This window comes from Carettochelys insculpta, chromosome 3 (genome assembly GCF_033958435.1).
Source record: "Carettochelys insculpta isolate YL-2023 chromosome 3, ASM3395843v1, whole genome shotgun sequence".
Classification (NCBI taxonomy): Eukaryota; Metazoa; Chordata; order Testudines; family Carettochelyidae; genus Carettochelys; species Carettochelys insculpta.
Window position 1 is genome coordinate 153,102,671 of NC_134139.1, and position 16,920 is coordinate 153,119,590.

General features: G+C 46.8%; 1 protein-coding gene across 1 annotated transcript in view; it reads left to right on the forward strand.

Annotated features, from left to right (window-relative positions):
- Nucleotides 1-2,043: 2,043 nt before the first annotated feature.
- The window catches only part of B3GAT2 (beta-1,3-glucuronyltransferase 2), a 58,952-nt gene continuing 44,075 nt past the window's right edge, over nt 2,044-16,920 (forward strand). Inside the window, exon 1 of the mRNA XM_074991077.1 lies at nt 2,044-2,796. Within this exon, the coding sequence (XP_074847178.1) occupies nt 2,299-2,796 (498 nt within the window). The 5' untranslated portion in view covers nt 2,044-2,298. The remainder of the gene's footprint in view (nt 2,797-16,920) is intronic.

A 16,920-nucleotide genomic window follows, 5' to 3' on the forward strand; every position in this document is an offset into this window, starting at 1 on the left:
ATGTTCCTTAATTTGGGTTTCTGCACCATCTCCGCTAAGGGATGTTGACGAGACCCTGTGCTCCTGTCAGCTTCCCTAACTCCTAAACTGGGGGTGGAGGGGAATTGCCAGCAGTCGACAGAGGCACCGTTTAAATTCTATTTCATGCATCCCCACTAAGCCTGCTAAATCGAACTCTGAAAGATTGACTGTGGTAGGGTCAATCCTCCCTGTAATGTGGATGTATCCTAGGAGAGGATGTAGTGTTTAGAACACACATTTAATTGTGGCATGAGGGAACTGAGTTTGTTCTAGCAGTAGACTGTCTGTATCAGGGTGCTGGAACAATTTCTCTAGTGGGGGTGCTCAAAGCTGGCTCACCCAGACTGTACACCCTCTATATAATAGAAACCACTTCAAGCCAGGAGGTGCTGCAGCACCCTCAGCACCTGTAGATCCAACACCAAGGTATTGTCTGTATGATAATCAGAGGAAATAAATACTCATACACGATTGATTACAAAATAAAATGTTTTGCATATTGTATTTGAAAAAGCATTTCCTGGGGTTTTGTTTGTAACAAAGTTGAATTAAATTTAGAATATAGTGAAAAAGCAAGAAAATGAGGTTCAGATGTACAAAAATGCAGTCATTTGGGGTTATAATGTCTTTTATTGAAGTTCTTAAAATCTTTTGTTAGGCAGCAAAAGAGTGTGGGTAATTCAGAGATTAAATTAGCACATCGGGTTCCACTGAAAATGCAAAAACATGGAGACGTGAAAAAAATTAAGGCAAGAAAATTATATGTAAGTACATGCAGGCTATGTCTACACAACAGTGATCCTTCAAAATAAGTTCTTCTGGAAGATCTCTTCTGAAAAATCTTTTGAAAGACCAAGTCCACACACAGCAAATTGAAAAGATCAGTCTGCTCCTTTCATAGTATCCACACAGCTCTTTGAGAAAAAGGGGCAGGGATCATAAAACCTTGTGCCATGAGGACTGCTCTTTCCCAAAAAGATCCCCTGGGGCATCTACACACACTTTTTTTCTAAAAGAATCTTTCAAAAGCAAGTGCTCTTCTTGATCTGGGAGTGGAAGAGGGCTTTGGGAAGAAGAGCCAAGTTCTTCTGATTTACTTTCAAAACAGTGCATTTTATGTGTGGACACTCCGTGTGTTCTTTTGACAAAGGGCGGGATGTTCCGAAAGAACTTGCTAGTGCAAACGCAACAACAATGTTACCAAGTACTTTACAAATATTAATGTTTTGCTTATTCCAGAACATTATTCTTCTGGTTAAAAGTGGTGAAAAAGTGGGAAGCAGAACACACTATAGATATATCTATATATTCTAATATTCAATTTTTCTCTCTGTCAGAATAAATAATTATATTTAACAAACAATTGCCTTGTAGAGCATTCATTTCTCTAGGCAACTCTGCAGTGAGCAGGAAAGCCCTCCACGCAGCTAACCTCTGGCACGGGCTTCCCAGCACTGGATCAGGTGGTGCCTGCCCCCACATGCAGATACACTAGGAGCATCTGTCGACAGAAGGTGCTGTTGGAAGACATGTTCCAACAAAACTTCTGTCGCCAGATCTGGTGCACACAGAAGAGCGGATTGATCATTTGACCTGCTCTGTGGACCAAAGAGCCCCTCCCGAAGCGTCTCCACCGCTTTTTCGGCGGGCAGTCTCTAGTGACACAATGCATTGCGTGGGCATAGACGCTCCCTGAGATTTTTTTTCCGACAAAACCCCAATTTTGTCGACAACACTCCCTAGCGAAGACAGAGCCACGGAGAGCGGCAAGCCCGCCGGACACCCCTTTGCGTTCCGCCGGCAGCCTGGAGCGGTTGCCGTGTAGCTTCCCCGCCCGACGCGGCGCCGGACGGGGCTGTTGCAGAAGCCGAGCCAACCGCAGGGGCAGGTTTCGCCCTCGCTCCCCGCATTGGCTCGCTGGCGCGGCGCGGTGACGCCCCCGCCCCGGCTCCGCTCTCTGGAGTTTTAAGCACGTGAGCACAGCGCCGCCCGCTCTCCACAGAGCCCCGCTGCCGTGCCGGAGCCAGCGAGCGCAGCCAGCCAGGCCGGCTCGGCTCGGCTGCACGCCGGGGGCTGCGCGCACTGGCAGCCCTGCAGGACTGGCCGGGCGACGAGGGGCGCTGGGGCCCGCGCCATGTGACTGGCCCGCGCCGGGCTTCCCCGAGCGCCCCCGGCCCGCGCGCCTGCCCCCTATGGGGCGGGGAGGGGAGCCCGGGCGGCAGCCGCTGGTGCTGTGAGGGCGGCGCCCTGCCGCGCCCGGCGCCGGGCGGGGGCACCATGAAATCGCTGCTCCTCAGCCGCTTCCTGCTGCTGCTGCCCTGGGCGCTGCTCGTCCTCCTGCTGCTGGACCCGGCCCCCAGCAGCCGCGCGCCCTCCGCCCGGCCCTCGCAGCAGGCGGCCCCCCGGCGCGCGGCGCTGCCCCCCATCTATGCCATCACCCCCACCTACAGCCGGCCGGTGCAGAAGGCCGAGCTCACCCGCCTGGCCAACACCTTCCGCCAGGTGGCGCGGCTGCACTGGGTCCTGGTGGAGGACGCGGCCCGGCGCAGCGAGCTGGTGAGCCGCTTCGTGGCGCGGGCCGGCCTGCCCTGCACCCACCTGCACGTCCCCACCCCGCGCAGGTACAAGCGGCCCGGCCTGCCCCGCGCCACCGAGCAGCGCAACGCCGGGCTGGCCTGGCTCCGCCAGCGCCACCAGCACCTGCCGCCGCCGCAGCCCGGCGTGCTCTTCTTCGCCGACGATGACAACACCTACAGCCTGGAGCTCTTCGAGGAGGTAGCGCTGGGGGGGGGGGGCAGGGCGGGTCCGGGCCTTCCCCCCCCCACCCCCCCCCACCCCAGTGCGCGCGTCCGGCCGCCTGCAGGCGCCTCTCCCTGACCCGGGGGCGGCCAGTTCGGAGCCCCGCATCTCCTCCAGGTGCGGCAGCTCCGCAGACCGCGCACCTGCGCGCGGGCCCCGCGTTAGGCGCCGTGCAGGCGGTTCCGCTAGCTCCCTCCCCACGCCTGCACTCTCCGCCTAGGTGGGCATCGTTCATGTCTCTTCGCCCTAAACTCCTGCACAGCCTTTCCCCAAACCACATCAGCGCTCCAGGATTCTGCGCTCATCTCTCCCCAGCTCTTCGCCTGCTCCCATCTCCCAGATGCACACAGCCTGGCTCGCAAAGGCTACACTGTGGTTGCTATTCCGGAATACATTTGGATCCCAAAATAGCAACCCCCAGGCTAAACACAATGCTTGTCATGAGAAGAGTAGCGGAAACTTCGAAATAGCTGTTTATTTTGAACTCTGGTGCCCTTTGGATGGCACTGAGTTTGAAACAAATTAACTCAAAATAACTTGCTGCAAATTGCCTAAATTATGCCAAATTACTGCTACAATATAGCCATAGCCCCAGAGCACCAGTGAATTTGTGCTGCTCCTTCTACCATCACCTCAGTCTTAATTCTGCTTTTCAGCAGCTGTTCCCTTCCTTTTTCTTTCCCACATCCAGCAGCTTTCACTATTGCTATTTTTTTAATTCATTTGTTGCGTGATATGCAGCATTGATGACTGTATAATTTCACTGTGTCCCTGTTAAGACTGGGATAAAAGGGATACCAGTGTCTTTGATTTTTTTCAGTTCTGATTGTATCTCTTTCTTTTGCTCTGGAGGGGAAACACATCTTTACTCACAATCCTTTATAATTTAACTTGCAGTGAATTACTTTGAGTTCCCCACGCTTTTTGAAATCTGTAGTTAAAACCAGAAAATCATTTACATGAAAGCTACACATCTTTTCAGGAGCCTCAGTTGTAAGGGGATGCCTTTTGTCTTCATTCCAGCTTCCTCTGAAGTGCTTGCTTCCTTTCAGCAGGAGTTGGCAAGTGCACAGGGATGAGGTTACCCAGCTTTCTGATTTCCCACTGGCAGGAAAGAGGGTTGTTTAATAAGTGGACATAAAACAGCAGAAAAAGATCATGTGTCTCTGACTGGTAAAAGTATAACCTTGGCAGAAATATGGCAGAGGGAAAGAGGAAAAAGTAGATTGGCAGCCAATATGCGAGGCTTGAGAGACTAAGCTGAGAGGTATGCCGATTTTGAAGGTATGAACCTAACAATGTATGATCATATGGCATATTTAGCTAGCACCTTGCATTCCTCTGTGATTTACAGTCAGAACAGAGGGGAAACACAGTGTATAGAGGTACTCAGCCCATAAAGCACCTAGTGGGAGTTGTCAGTTGTTTTGATCATCATTTGTAAAATGAGTGGTGAGATTAAAAATTTACTTCCCTCTTCAATATGTTGTCAGGTGCAATCTCCTAATTTAGGAGAGCTGATCGAGTTCCTTTTCCAACATGAATTGCACTGAAGATCTGAATTTGAGGGCTTTACAATGGAAATGCCATATTATTTTTCTGACTTGATTATTTTCCTAAACCTCCATTTTTCCCCAACGAGTACAAAACAAGTCTACATGTTCAGCTTGTTTTACTGATGTCAACTGGGTTCTCTTGCAATTCACTGCTAGAGTGGCTCATTTCAATGGAGACTACCATGCAAAATATGTCCCACTCAAGCAGTTCAAGGGCAGATGTTGTCTGGGCACAAATTCATGTGCACTTTATAGGACGAAAGGGGGAACGCCAAATGAAGTGAGGAGACAGACTAGTTGAGTAACTGTTAAGAAGAGATGGTCCCAAGTCTGCTCAAGTGGTCTTTTTTTTTATTTCCTAATCCTTTTTTTCTAATTTCTGTGGATGGTGACTTTTAAAAGGTACAGATTACTTCCCCCTCCCTGCTGGCTGTGAATGCAGGCATGCAAAGGATGGATGAATTTGTAGGGTTAACCTTGAAGACTGCAGGCACAACAGGCAATCAGTGTTCAATTATGTCTCTTTGCTAACAGCAATGCTAGCCTCTTCACATGCCGCTAACACAATTCTAAGCCTCCTTTCAGTATGGTTCAGTGCTAAGAAAGAAATGTTTGCTTTGAACAGCCCCATGCTCACAAGGAAACACATTTGTGAGTGAAGCTCTTGCTGTGAGATGCAGGAGCAGAAACAAACAAAACAGCTCCACATCAGGGAGAGGGAGAGATTTCAGTCTTCAAAAGAAATCTATGGAACAACCCCATTTCTGTTTTCCCTGCAGCACCGATTGTCTCTCTGTGGGGCGTGGGGAAAGTGCTGCTCAACTGGAACACAAATAATCCTTCCTCCCCCCACCCTGATTGATTTGATGCTCTGTTCAAGCAAATAAAAACCTTTGCAAATGCCACAAGCAGAGTGTGCTGTTTTGGTGAGAAGGTGGATTGTGTAAGTGGTGTTTTCAATCAGTGTTGGTTGGATTTCTGTTTCTTACTGAACACTCTTCCTGTTTCTCATTGGAAAACTCCACTATTTTAATGGATTTTGACTTGACACTTTTAAAATAAATCTCCACCTCCCCTTTGGAAATTGATTGCTTGATAGTAAATTGTGATCCTCCTCTCCAACCATGAAGTGGCAAGTCTTGGAACACATCACATGTGGCAGAAATCCTGTAGTAATTCCCTTCATGAAAATGGTTTAATGAGTTGAGAGGGAATTTAATGGTTAATGCTGTTTCCTAGTCTTCCAGTAGCCACTCTTCTAAACCGTGGTAGCTGAATTCCTAATTTCAAAGGAAGCTTGACTTAACCCCTTCCTCATCTACAATAGGTGTTGGTATAAATGTGGGAATGGAATCCAGAAATACCTGAATTCTAATCCTGCCTCGTGTGCATTCAAACAAATCACAATTAGCCTGAAAGTGACTATAAAATTACTGTCTTATTCAATAGATCTGCTGTGTGTGCTTTCTGAGTCATAGCTGGTGATTTTAGTCACAAAAATAGGTATTCTTCAGTCATGTTTTTCAATCTTACTAGCAGTAGAAGAACTAAAAAGTTCAAACTCTTAGGGCTTCCAAAGCCACGTAAGTGCGCTGTGTCAGTGCACTTTACACAGGTAAAGGTTTGTGCAGGTGTAGCTCCACTGCTTAATGATGCACTTCCCAGCAGCAGGTGTGTTACTAGTGGAGGAGTACAAGGCGGAAGGAATGCGCTTCAACCCTGAAATGCCATGTTGTTTTTGCAGAGTGATCGATTTGAAAAATCCCATCTCCATTTCTCCCTTTACGATCTTAGAAACTCACCAGATTTATTTGATCGGGCAAGGTGTAAAATATCAGAGCAAATGAAAAAAGGCAACATTTTCCCTTTACAATTAAATAATGCGGGTGGCGGGGGACAGTGACAGCTGTAGTAAACGTGGAACCCCATCATGCTCTTTGCACTGTGCCTTACACAGTTGCTTGCCTCTCCTTGGTGTTAGGGAGTTTAATTTGTTAATAGCCAAACCTGTGCTCTGCTATTCCAATTAAATCATGTTGCTCCAAGCAGCTTTTAACACTAGTTTCCGGAGTGATGCTGAGCATGGTTTGCCCATCACTACCCCTGCAGCTCAAATTTCTTCCCCATTAGTTCCTCTGTATTCCGTCGAGAGAGAGAGAGAGAGAGTGTGTGCATGTGACTTTTTTTTTAATAACTGAGAGAAGCAAGTGGTTTGGTGTTTGAAGTATAACGTGGTATCGTAATGACGACTGAGAAATTGTTCCGTAGAAGAAACAGAAGTCTGGTCTTTAGCTACTCATACCTTTTTTTCCCCCACTTTAGAATGTGACCTAGAAATTCATGTCTACCCAGTCTTTTTACACCAGACAATTGTATCAATATTTATTTTCATAGTCAGAGAAGTTGATTCTTTACTGCAGGCATGGACCACTCATCTGAAGCCCTGTCTCCATCAAAAGCAATAATCCCCCTTTTGGAAATGTGTTGAATCAAGCAAGATACCCAACAAGAAATTTAATTTTATAGCAAAGCCAGTGGAAGAACTGAAGGCCAACTTAAAAAAATTCATGAAATAAATATGAGGTTTTGGTACAAATTAGAGGGACTGCTCTTTCTTATCCAGAAGGAAGTTTTAAAGTGATACAGTTACTTTGTTGCATTTAGCTCATCCTGTGCCTGGATACAAGTAATTGTACTCAAGAGACTAATACTTTGCATTACAATTGCACACTTTTAGATTTCTAGACAAAAATTGTACTTAAGCGATCCAGTCGTGTGATTCTACCTCCATGCAATGCTAGATTTAATAATAAAAAAAAAAAAGTGTTCAGGCCACAAGTCCAGCCTTACCTTAAATTTTTGTATTCTACCTGAATCACCTTGTTTTTACCACCAGACCAGAGACTTGCTTATTGTGCCTTTCTGTAGTTTAAGTATTGGGCCATTATTTTTAAAATGTGCATTCAGTTTACACATGCAGATTAGCCGTACTGCTGGTAGACACCCAATCTGCTGCTTTTTACATAGGCATACCTGTCACTGAAGACCTCAGCAGGGTATGTGAAAGGAGTGGGGGGTATGCAGAGTGGGGTGACCATCTCTCCTGTTTTTTACTGGGACAGGCCTGTATTTAAGGCAATTGTCCTGAGGGTGTGTTTTGGCTTTTTTTTTTTTTTTAAAAGCCAAATGTCCTGTATTTTCAACTCCACCATTTCCCCCTGCTGGGCAGAGTTGGTCAGCAGCTATAGCAGTCTCCTGTTGTGTGGCTGGCAGGAGAGTGCGGGGTAGGCGGGGTCTCAGAGGCAGACACAGTAAGCCAGTGAGAGGAGAGGCTGCCTGTGTGTGAGTGTTTGTCACCCTTCCTCTGTGCACCCTAAAGTAGCATTTCTGAATGGGTGTTGGGGGGGAGGGGTCTGCTAGCCCTTTCAGGCTGTAGGGCTTAAGCCCTGGCACCTCTCTGCTCCTGCCCCTATTGAAACTGAGAGCTGAATGCCCAAGTTGCTGACCCCATGGGGCTGAGGACAGGAGTTAAGGGCTAAAGCCCTGATCTCCAGTGTACTCATCCCTACAGGCTCAGGACCTGCTCCCCTGTGTACCATTCTTCCCACTCCTCCTAGGCTGGGCTCACACTCCCCAGCATATTCTACCCCCTAGACTGAAGGCCTGCTGTTCCCCCTCTCTCCTGCCAATGAAGTGGAGGGATGCCTGAGCCCTGGCACCCCATGTGCTCCCTGCCCAAAAAAAAGTGTGTGTGTGAGGGGAGGAACCTGAAATACAAGTGCAGGACAGTTCCAGAGATTGCTCTCTCCCAGCCTCTAGCCAGCTCCCAGCCCCCTTTCTCACCAAGATGGTAAGAGCTGCAGGGGTGGGGGACCTAGCTCTACAGCTGGCAGAGCCCTCCTGGCATACAGATGCTACTTACCATGTCCCTGATCCCTGAGCTATCCCCTGCCTCAACACAATCTCTAGTTACGCCTACTTGCCTGCCTACAGCCCCTAGCTGCCCTTTCCCTGCAGCCCCCTTGCCACCACCCAGCTCCTAATTTCCTCCTTCCTGCACCCTGGCTGCATATAGCCCCAGGCTACCCTCTGCCAGTCCCCTGAGCTATCTCCTGCTTGGGTCCTATGCTACCCATGCCTGCACCCTCATCCAGCTGCCTATATGCATATAGCCCCTAGCTATCTTTCCCTGAACTTTGAGCTGCCCACAGCACTAGCTCCTGCCTGCCTGCAGCCTCTGGCCACTCCTCTTTCCACAACCTGAGCTACCCCTCTCTGCACCCTGAGCTGTTTTCAAACTTTTTGAGCTGAGCCACCCCTGTGAAGACAGGCTGGGGGCCTGCTGGTGTGAATGGGGTGGAGGTGGTGCTACCTCCCTTGTCCTGCCATATGGAGCTGGCTTGAGCCTGCTGGGCCCTGACCCAAAACAGAAGTCGCACTACACCTGGACCTGAGACTCCCCTCAGCTTAGAACCTCATGGCCCCCTTCCCTGCTGGTCCCTGGAGCTTTTAAAGCATGTTGGGAGCAGGGCCTTTCACTGGTCCAGAGAGGCCTGGGCTACTGCCAGCGTTTGAGGGCCTCCATCAAAATACAAATAAAAAAGATGATACATGAAAACAAAATAAGGCTCAAAAAAAGAGTGAGCCAGAATGGGAATACTTTTTTTTTTTTTTTTCAGTTTAACAAATGCTTTTCTAGCCTATCAAATGCCAAAAAATTAACAAGTGTCTAAATCTGAGGCCCCCTTTGAGTTTGAGTTCAAGGTCAAATGGCTCTTCACCCCCTCCCCTGTAATTGGTCTGGTGTCCTGAATTCATAATAGGGAAATATGGTCACCCTAATCCAGAGTCAAATAGGGTCAAATATGCCAACTCAAGGTATGCAAGGTAGTCGCCATGTCAGTCCCAGTACAAGATGAGTTGAGTTGTATCTTGTTTTAGACCACCTCTCTCACCAACAGAAATTGGTAAAATAAGTGATACTAATTCACCCAACTTGTTGACTCTAGATATTGTGAAATATCTGATTTTAATAGATTCCTTTTTCCAGACTGGGCTATGTCTGCTACCTATATTTATTTATGTAGGTATTCTTACCATTCATTCATTCCAAGATAGAACAATGTTGTTAATCTGCAATAAAAAATGAAAGAATTTATCACTTCATTCAAAAACTGCTAAGACTTAAGCGGTAGTTGGTAGTGTTTACTAAAGACTCTCAAGCGTCCTCTAGAAAGGGCTAAGATAATGTCTTAGTTTATAAACTAAGGAAACAACACACCACTTCAAACATTTAAAAGTAAGCAACTGCCTTGCTCAGAGGTCTGCAGCCTGCAGCTCCAGAGCTGCATACAGCACTTTAAGGACTTCCTTGCAGCTACCAATGCTATAATAGCAAAGTGGAAAAAAAGGCACCGTCTTGATTATTTTCAATAAATGGTGAATGTCTACAAGCCCCAAAATGAACAACTCATTTCAAAAGTAGCAAACAATATGTGAGCTGAAAACCCTCCTTTAATATGTGCAGTGCGTTGTGGGATATGATACCGTATCTGTGTTTTGATTGTTTTGCTAGTAAAGTCTTGATTTTGAAAAGGAACTTATGGCATTCCTACTGTGAGGGGCAACATGCATTTTTAAGAAAGAAAACAAATGAAATGTGAAATAAAATTGGTATAATTAAAGTGGGGTTGGAATGGCTTGTAAAAAGAGGAAAATAGAAGGTGACGACAGAGAATTTCAGACTGAGTAGATCTGATCCTTTGCATTTATATCGAGTTCGTCAGGGCTCCCTTTATGTCTCATTTGCAATGTCAAATTCACCAACAACAAAAAATGCAACCTTGAGAGAATATGTAAAGTTTGTGAACATTGTGCAGTAAACATGTATTGCGTTACAAATCATTGTACGGGGGTTATAAAAAGTATGGTTTGACATTATTTATTAAGGACTGTCTGCTATCCACATGCATTGTGGCTCTTGAATTACTAAGTTTGTTACTGAACTAAAAAAAAAAAAAGGTGTTTCTTGCTATTTTGGTTGCTGACTCCTGGCCTAGCTAGTTACAGGAACTGTCCCATTGGATTTTTTGGTGAGCTTCCAGCCTCAGACATTGGATCCATCCTTTCACGCACATGTATTAGGAATAAAGTACTAAATGTTTTCTGGTCACTAATCATAGAATCATGGGTCTGGCAGGGACCTCAGGAGGTCATCTAGTCCACCCCCCTGCCTAAAGCAGGGTCAACCCCAACTAATTCATCCCAGCCAGGACCTTGTGAAGCCAGGACTTAAAAACCTCTAGGGATGGAGAATCCAGCACTTCTCTAGGCAACGCATTCTCTTGCTTCAGCACCCTCCTGGTGAAATAGCTTTTCCTAATGTCCAACCTCCTACTCTCCTTCTGTCACTTCAGACCATTGCTCCTTGTTCTGCTGTCTGTCACCACTGAGGACAATTTCTCTCCATCCTCTTCAGCGTTCCCCTTCAGGAAGTTGAATGCTGCTGTTAAATCACCCCTCAGTCTTCTCTTCTCTTCTCTTCTCTTCTGTAAACTAAATAAGCCCAAATCTCTCAGCCTCTCCTCATAGGTCATGTGTTCCAGCTCCTAAATCATTTTTGTTGCCCCCTGCTGAACTTGCTCCAGCACATCCACATCCTTTTTGTACTGGGGGAGCGGGACAAAACAACAAAATATTCCAGATGTGACTAATGGGAATGTCCTGTTTGATGTCTGGATTTGTGGTTGTCCGCAGAATGGCACTGTGAAGGAAAACTAAGGTTGGTTGGGCGACCCAAACGTTGCTTTTCATACTTTACCAAAAAGACTGGGTACATTGACGCTTGGGCATAAATTGGCATGTAATCTGAAATTTCTAGTTAATGCGGGTTGCTGTTTGGGAACCTCCTTGAATTTTAAAAGTATCACCGAATTCCTTGTATGACTTGCATTGTCTCTGGGCATTTTAGTAGTCATGCAGGAAATCTGCCAGATTTTGTAAGCCATGCGGAAAGTGACCTTACTCCTGTGCAGAAAGTCTTCCACACTCATGTGGTTTCCTCTTTCCCATTTCTGGTCTGGGACCTGTTATGTCCCATGTAGCTTTTCGTGTTTTGCCCTTCCAAGTAGGACCTGCCTGCACCAAAGTGGTCCCCTTGCAGAACCTCCTGTAGTCAGGAGCATCGGCACCTGGACCATGCATGCTTTGCAGAGCCAAGCACATTTGTGCAAAGAACCCATCAGATTATCTGTATTTTACCAAGTACCTGTCAAAATAATGGATGTATCAAATTAATGTATTATCAAATTTTATGTGTGTGTTCTGTACATTTTAAAATGCACATGGGCTCAGTGAACTTGAACTAAAGTGTGTGTGTGTGTGTGTATGTGTATATATATATATAAAATATGAGCACACATATGTTCCAAGTACCTAAAAAGATGCTTGTGTCATATACATGGATCATATAATTTTTCAAGGAACTTAAACTATGTGGATATGTCTGTACAGCAGCCTTATTTCAAAATAAGCTATTCTAGAAGAGCTGTTCTGAAATAGCTTATTTTGAAATAGCAGCACTAAATACAAAAGTGCATCTTGAAATAGCACTGAGCTATTCAAAATACATCATGTACACATATGGAACATATTTTGGAATAGACCCGCTGGATGCACAATGGCTTATTTTGAAACAGGCTCTATTCCCTGTCTTAATGGCACCTATTTGGAAATATCTATTACAAAATAGGCACTATTCCTTATAGAATGAGATTTACCAATTTTGAAACTGTTTCAAAATAGCAGTTGTGTTGTGTAGGTTGGCCAGGGCCTGCAGGATAATGGAGTAATATTTCTTTTGGTTGACAAACCTGGCTGAGCTGTGGTCCGGGCCACGGACGGGGATGTGGGTCATATCGATAGCCCTGAAGCAGCTGGGGAATCTCAGATCGGTGAATTCAGCCATGACTGCATCCATGTCTGCAATATAGATGACCGTCTGTAGCAAGATTATGTTGATGGTCTTCACGATTTGTAAGTGGAGGAGACCAAACACACACTTCAGTGACAGAGAGGGGGGGCTTCTGGGACCACTGGGCTCCCCTACACCCTTCCTCCCGAGGTCTCTGGGGGCCACCCCCTGGCAGCAGGGCTGTGCGAGAGCAGGCCAGCATGGTCCCCTGGGGACTAGTCCTCTTCCCCCTACTTCCTGCACCCCACCCTGCTTCCTCAGGGTCCCCTTTAGGCAGGACATCCCCTCACCCCTGCCCCCATGCAGGGTCTGCAGCCAGAGAGGTCCTTACCTGTATGAGGACAGCCCCAAAGGTAGACTTCCCTGCACTGAACTGGTTCCCAATGGAGCGGTAACTGTCAAGAGCGGAGTACTTCCAGCAAGCAATGGTGATCCACTTCTTTACAGGGATGGTGGTCCTAAGCCAGGTGTCCTATCTCTTGGCAGTTTGAGGTGGTGTCCTTCTTTATTGGAAGTTCTGGAGCCACTGCTGGTCATCCTACTACCCCATGACGAGCTGGTCTCACCAGTTGGAACTGGTGCTGTATCTCCAGACCCACCTGGGCACCTGAGGGGCAAGTGCAGGTGGGCCCGTGTGGTAGCCACCACAGCATTCCCCTCGCAGCTGGTGTCAGGTGCAGGTGTCCCCCAGAGGAAGAGGAGGGTGGTTTTGATGGGGTGCAGCAGAAGCTGAAGCACCTGTATGTGGCACCAGTGCAAGCCCAGGGGCTGCTCTGAAACCATGGCTAACTGGAAAGCACTAGTGTTTCTCTCAGGAAGTGTGTGAGCCCTGCTGTAGCAGCTGTGCTGTCCCTCAAGGGGGTAGGCAAGCCTCAGCCTGGGCAGCGAATGTGTGTGTCAGGGCATTTCTTTTAAGTTTGTGCCTGACTGGGGCTTCTGGAAGGGCATGCCTGCCATGTGAACCTGCCTGACGCTGTTTTGCGGGTCATTCTGTTGAGAGAGTGGCTGAGGCAGTGTTGACCAGAGCAGATCACTTTCGTGTGTCGTTGTGATCTGTCGACAGAAGTTTTGTTAGAAGGTATCTTCTGACAGTAACTTCTGTGTACAAATCGCTCAGGTGTAGACATAGCCAGGGAGGTGGGGAAGAGCCTGGTGGGGACAGAAGCTGAGCCAGCCTGTGTGACGGCTTAGCCTTTTAAATACCGAGCGGCAGGGGTAGGGCGGGGAGATAGAAGCTGCACCAGTCTGCCTGCCTGTTGACTTAGCCTTTTAAATACGGAACGGCAGCAGGGGAAACTACCTGATCCAGGTGCAAGCAGGCATAGAAGCTGAGCCATCCACTCCCTATTTACTAGATAGAGGGGAGTGGAGATGCAGGTAACCAGTAGCATTACCCTATAAGCAGATCATATCAGTAGTTGTGTAACTGGATGCTCTATTACATCCTTAGTTTCTGTAGGTTGTCGTTATTTCTATCTGTATGGACGATAACACCTGTAAACTCATCCGTAATTGATGTGTGCATCATCAGCCTCAAACATACTGCCGACATCTCTGCTTTTTAGGGGCTTGATCAGAAGCATAGTTTAAGTTCCTTGAGCCTGTGCCCATGGCTCAATCAGTGGAAGTCTTTCCATTGACTTAAATAGTGTGTGATTAGGCTGTATTTGAGCAGTGACCTTGAAGTTTTGAAGATGTGATTACTCAAAGGTTACGAAACTCTTCTGAAGGTGAATGAAGAGTCTGTTTCAAAGCCTCCAGATATCTGAAACTGCTGGTGTGCCTTGCTCCTGATTTACCAGAGAGGAGTTTTGCTCTGAATGTTCAGATTAGGCAGGTTTTGTGACTGGTGTATTTAGATGGAGGATGAAAATTAAGTCGATATTGATACAACTTCATCTCTGGGAGGACTAGCGCACCTACCACGATGTAGATAAGGTAATCTCTTACTAACAACTCTCCTACAGTTGTTAATAACTTTAATGCTAGTGAACAAATGGATGTCCATGTAATTCTTTAGGGATACAATGACAGCTAAATGGATTTTATTAGAAAACATTAATAGGCTCTATCAGCATTTTTAAAATGTGATGGGTATTATGAAATTGTTGAATCTACAGAACTGGTTGAAAAAAGCAGATTTTTGCTCAGCTTTCCAATTTTGGGAAATAATATTCAGCAGCCTTGACAGAATGAAATATTAGACACCTTTCATTGATTTTCTTCCTTCATACTAATACAATCTCATACTTGAAGGGAAAAAAATCTAAATATGAACCAGTAGTGCATTAAATTTTTTTTTTCTAATGTGTAGGTGACTTTGATACTCTTGTGAATGAATGCACACTCATATTAGGGTTAGCCAAGCAAAGTTTTTCTAAATCATTCAGAATAAATATAAGTTGCCAGAAAAAAAGCTGGCGTAGCTGTAAAATAAGAGAAACTAGATAATAAGGAAAAAGGATTTGGTGCAGGTATGTAAGGATTAAGGACTCTGTCGCAAGATTATGGGTAGCCTCAAGAGATGCTGAGCATGTTTGTTTCCAGCTCTTTGAGACCAAATCTTGTCATCTTATGTAATACCTATAGTGACATTCAGACGGTTGCTACTAATAATAATTGAGGATGGCCAGAAGGTTTTGAGAGGCACTTGTCATCTTTCAGAACCAGCAACAAAATGAGGGAAGGAAAAGCAAAACTATTAAGTAAGACTGGGGTAATGAACTCAAATAGTAGATATTTGCAGTGGTAAAAAGTGAATGAAATTCAACACATGAGGGCTCTCCTCCACATTTTGCTATATTCATTATCAAAAATATAAGCTGCTATTTCAGAAGGTTTTAGTGCTAATTTTAAAACTAGTTTTTGTGCATGCCCACCTTAGTGAATGCAGAGCAGTGGTTCCCAAACTTTTTGGCATCATGCCCCCTTTTTGATTTTTGAGAAACCCTCACACCCCCTCTCACTTCTTCTTTACCATCATCCAACCCACCTTTTAACAAAACATTCAATTCATACCCCTGCAAGTCAAAAGGCAAAAAAGAATTGCATTTTGTGGTATGAAATTTGAAATTAAAAAAAAAAATTACGGCAATGGTCTCCAATCTTTTTACACCCAAGATCACTACTTAAATGTCAGAGCAAGCACCAGGACCACACCCCTTTCTTGATGCGCTGCCCTTTCTGTTGCTTTCCTCTCCATCATTTGCTGTCCCCAGCCTTTACTCACTCTCACTGGGTTGAGACAGAAAGTATGAGCTCTGCTGTGGGAATGAGGGACTTGGGAGTGGGAAGGGGTGAAAGATGCAAGCTCTGGGAGGCAATTTGGGTGGAGGTGGAGCAGAAGTTGGAAGACTTGGAGAAGAGGCTGGTGGCTCAGGGACAGGGCTCCAGGCTGGAGAGTGTTGGGGTCAGGTGGAGTGTTGGGGTGCTGAGCAAACCACAGGCTTGTGGATGCGAGGGTGCAGGAGTTCAGGTTGGGGTGTATGAGGGGCTCAGGGCAGGGGGTTGGTAGTATACTGAGCCCAGGACACAGATTTGCAGTGTGTGTGGATTGTGCGGTAGTGTTGTGGCAAAAGTCTGGAGATTTGAGAGGCTCAGGACAGGGCGTTCCTAATGTATGATATGCTCTGGATTGAGGTGTGTACGGGGATGCAGGGGTATTATGATGCTTTGGCCGGATGGGGGCTTTGCTCCAATTGGAGGCTTGATGGCCAGGCTTCATTTTTAAATATATTATGACCAATACAAATGTTTCAGTGTTGTCTTTATTTATAGGAGGGGCAGGGAACCGGTTTTGTGTCAGGGGTCGCTGACCCACAGAAAACTAAGTCAGGGACCACACAAGTGAGATGCCAAAAAACAAACAAACAAAATACCTTCAGGTACCTCCAGGCCCTGTGATGTGGCCCCAACTGAGACCACTCCCTCCTATGGCTCCCCAACCCCATGAGGGGAGAGTAGGTAGGACTGAGGTTCAAGGCCTCAGGCCAGATTAATTCTTCTAGGGTTCAAGGGTTTAGTGGACTTAGTGGGCCCCTTTACACTCTGCTGTGGAGCCAAAAATGAAGGATCCAGTGTGAGGGACAGGGCTGTCAGTGGGATAGGGATGGGTTTTAGAATCTGGGTGGAAAATAGGGTACAGGAGCAAGCTGGAGTAAGTGTCTGGCCAGGAGGGAGGGAGCAGGGTGTTGGTGGGACCCTGGCCAGGGGGTGGGTGGAGCTCTGGCCAGGGGGCAGGATATTGGTGGGGTCTGGGCAAGGGGAGGGGACAGCTTGGCTGGTACCTGGAGGTCCCACACGTATGTCAGGGCTGGGGTTTCAGGAAGTGTGTACGCTGCTTCCCCTCCTCAAATAGCTGGCTTGTTTCCTGAAAAGCAGGGTCTGTTGCCTGCAGCCGACTTCCTTTTGCCTGCTGCCTTTCTGCATGGGGTGGGTGGATGGGGATTAGGAGCCCTAGGTCCATTCCAGCTGCAACTGCTCAGGCAGCACGTAGCTGCCACGGGGAGTAAGGAGCAGGGCTCGTGCTGTCTGAGCAGCTTAAGCTGGTGCAGACCTGGAACTCCTACTCCC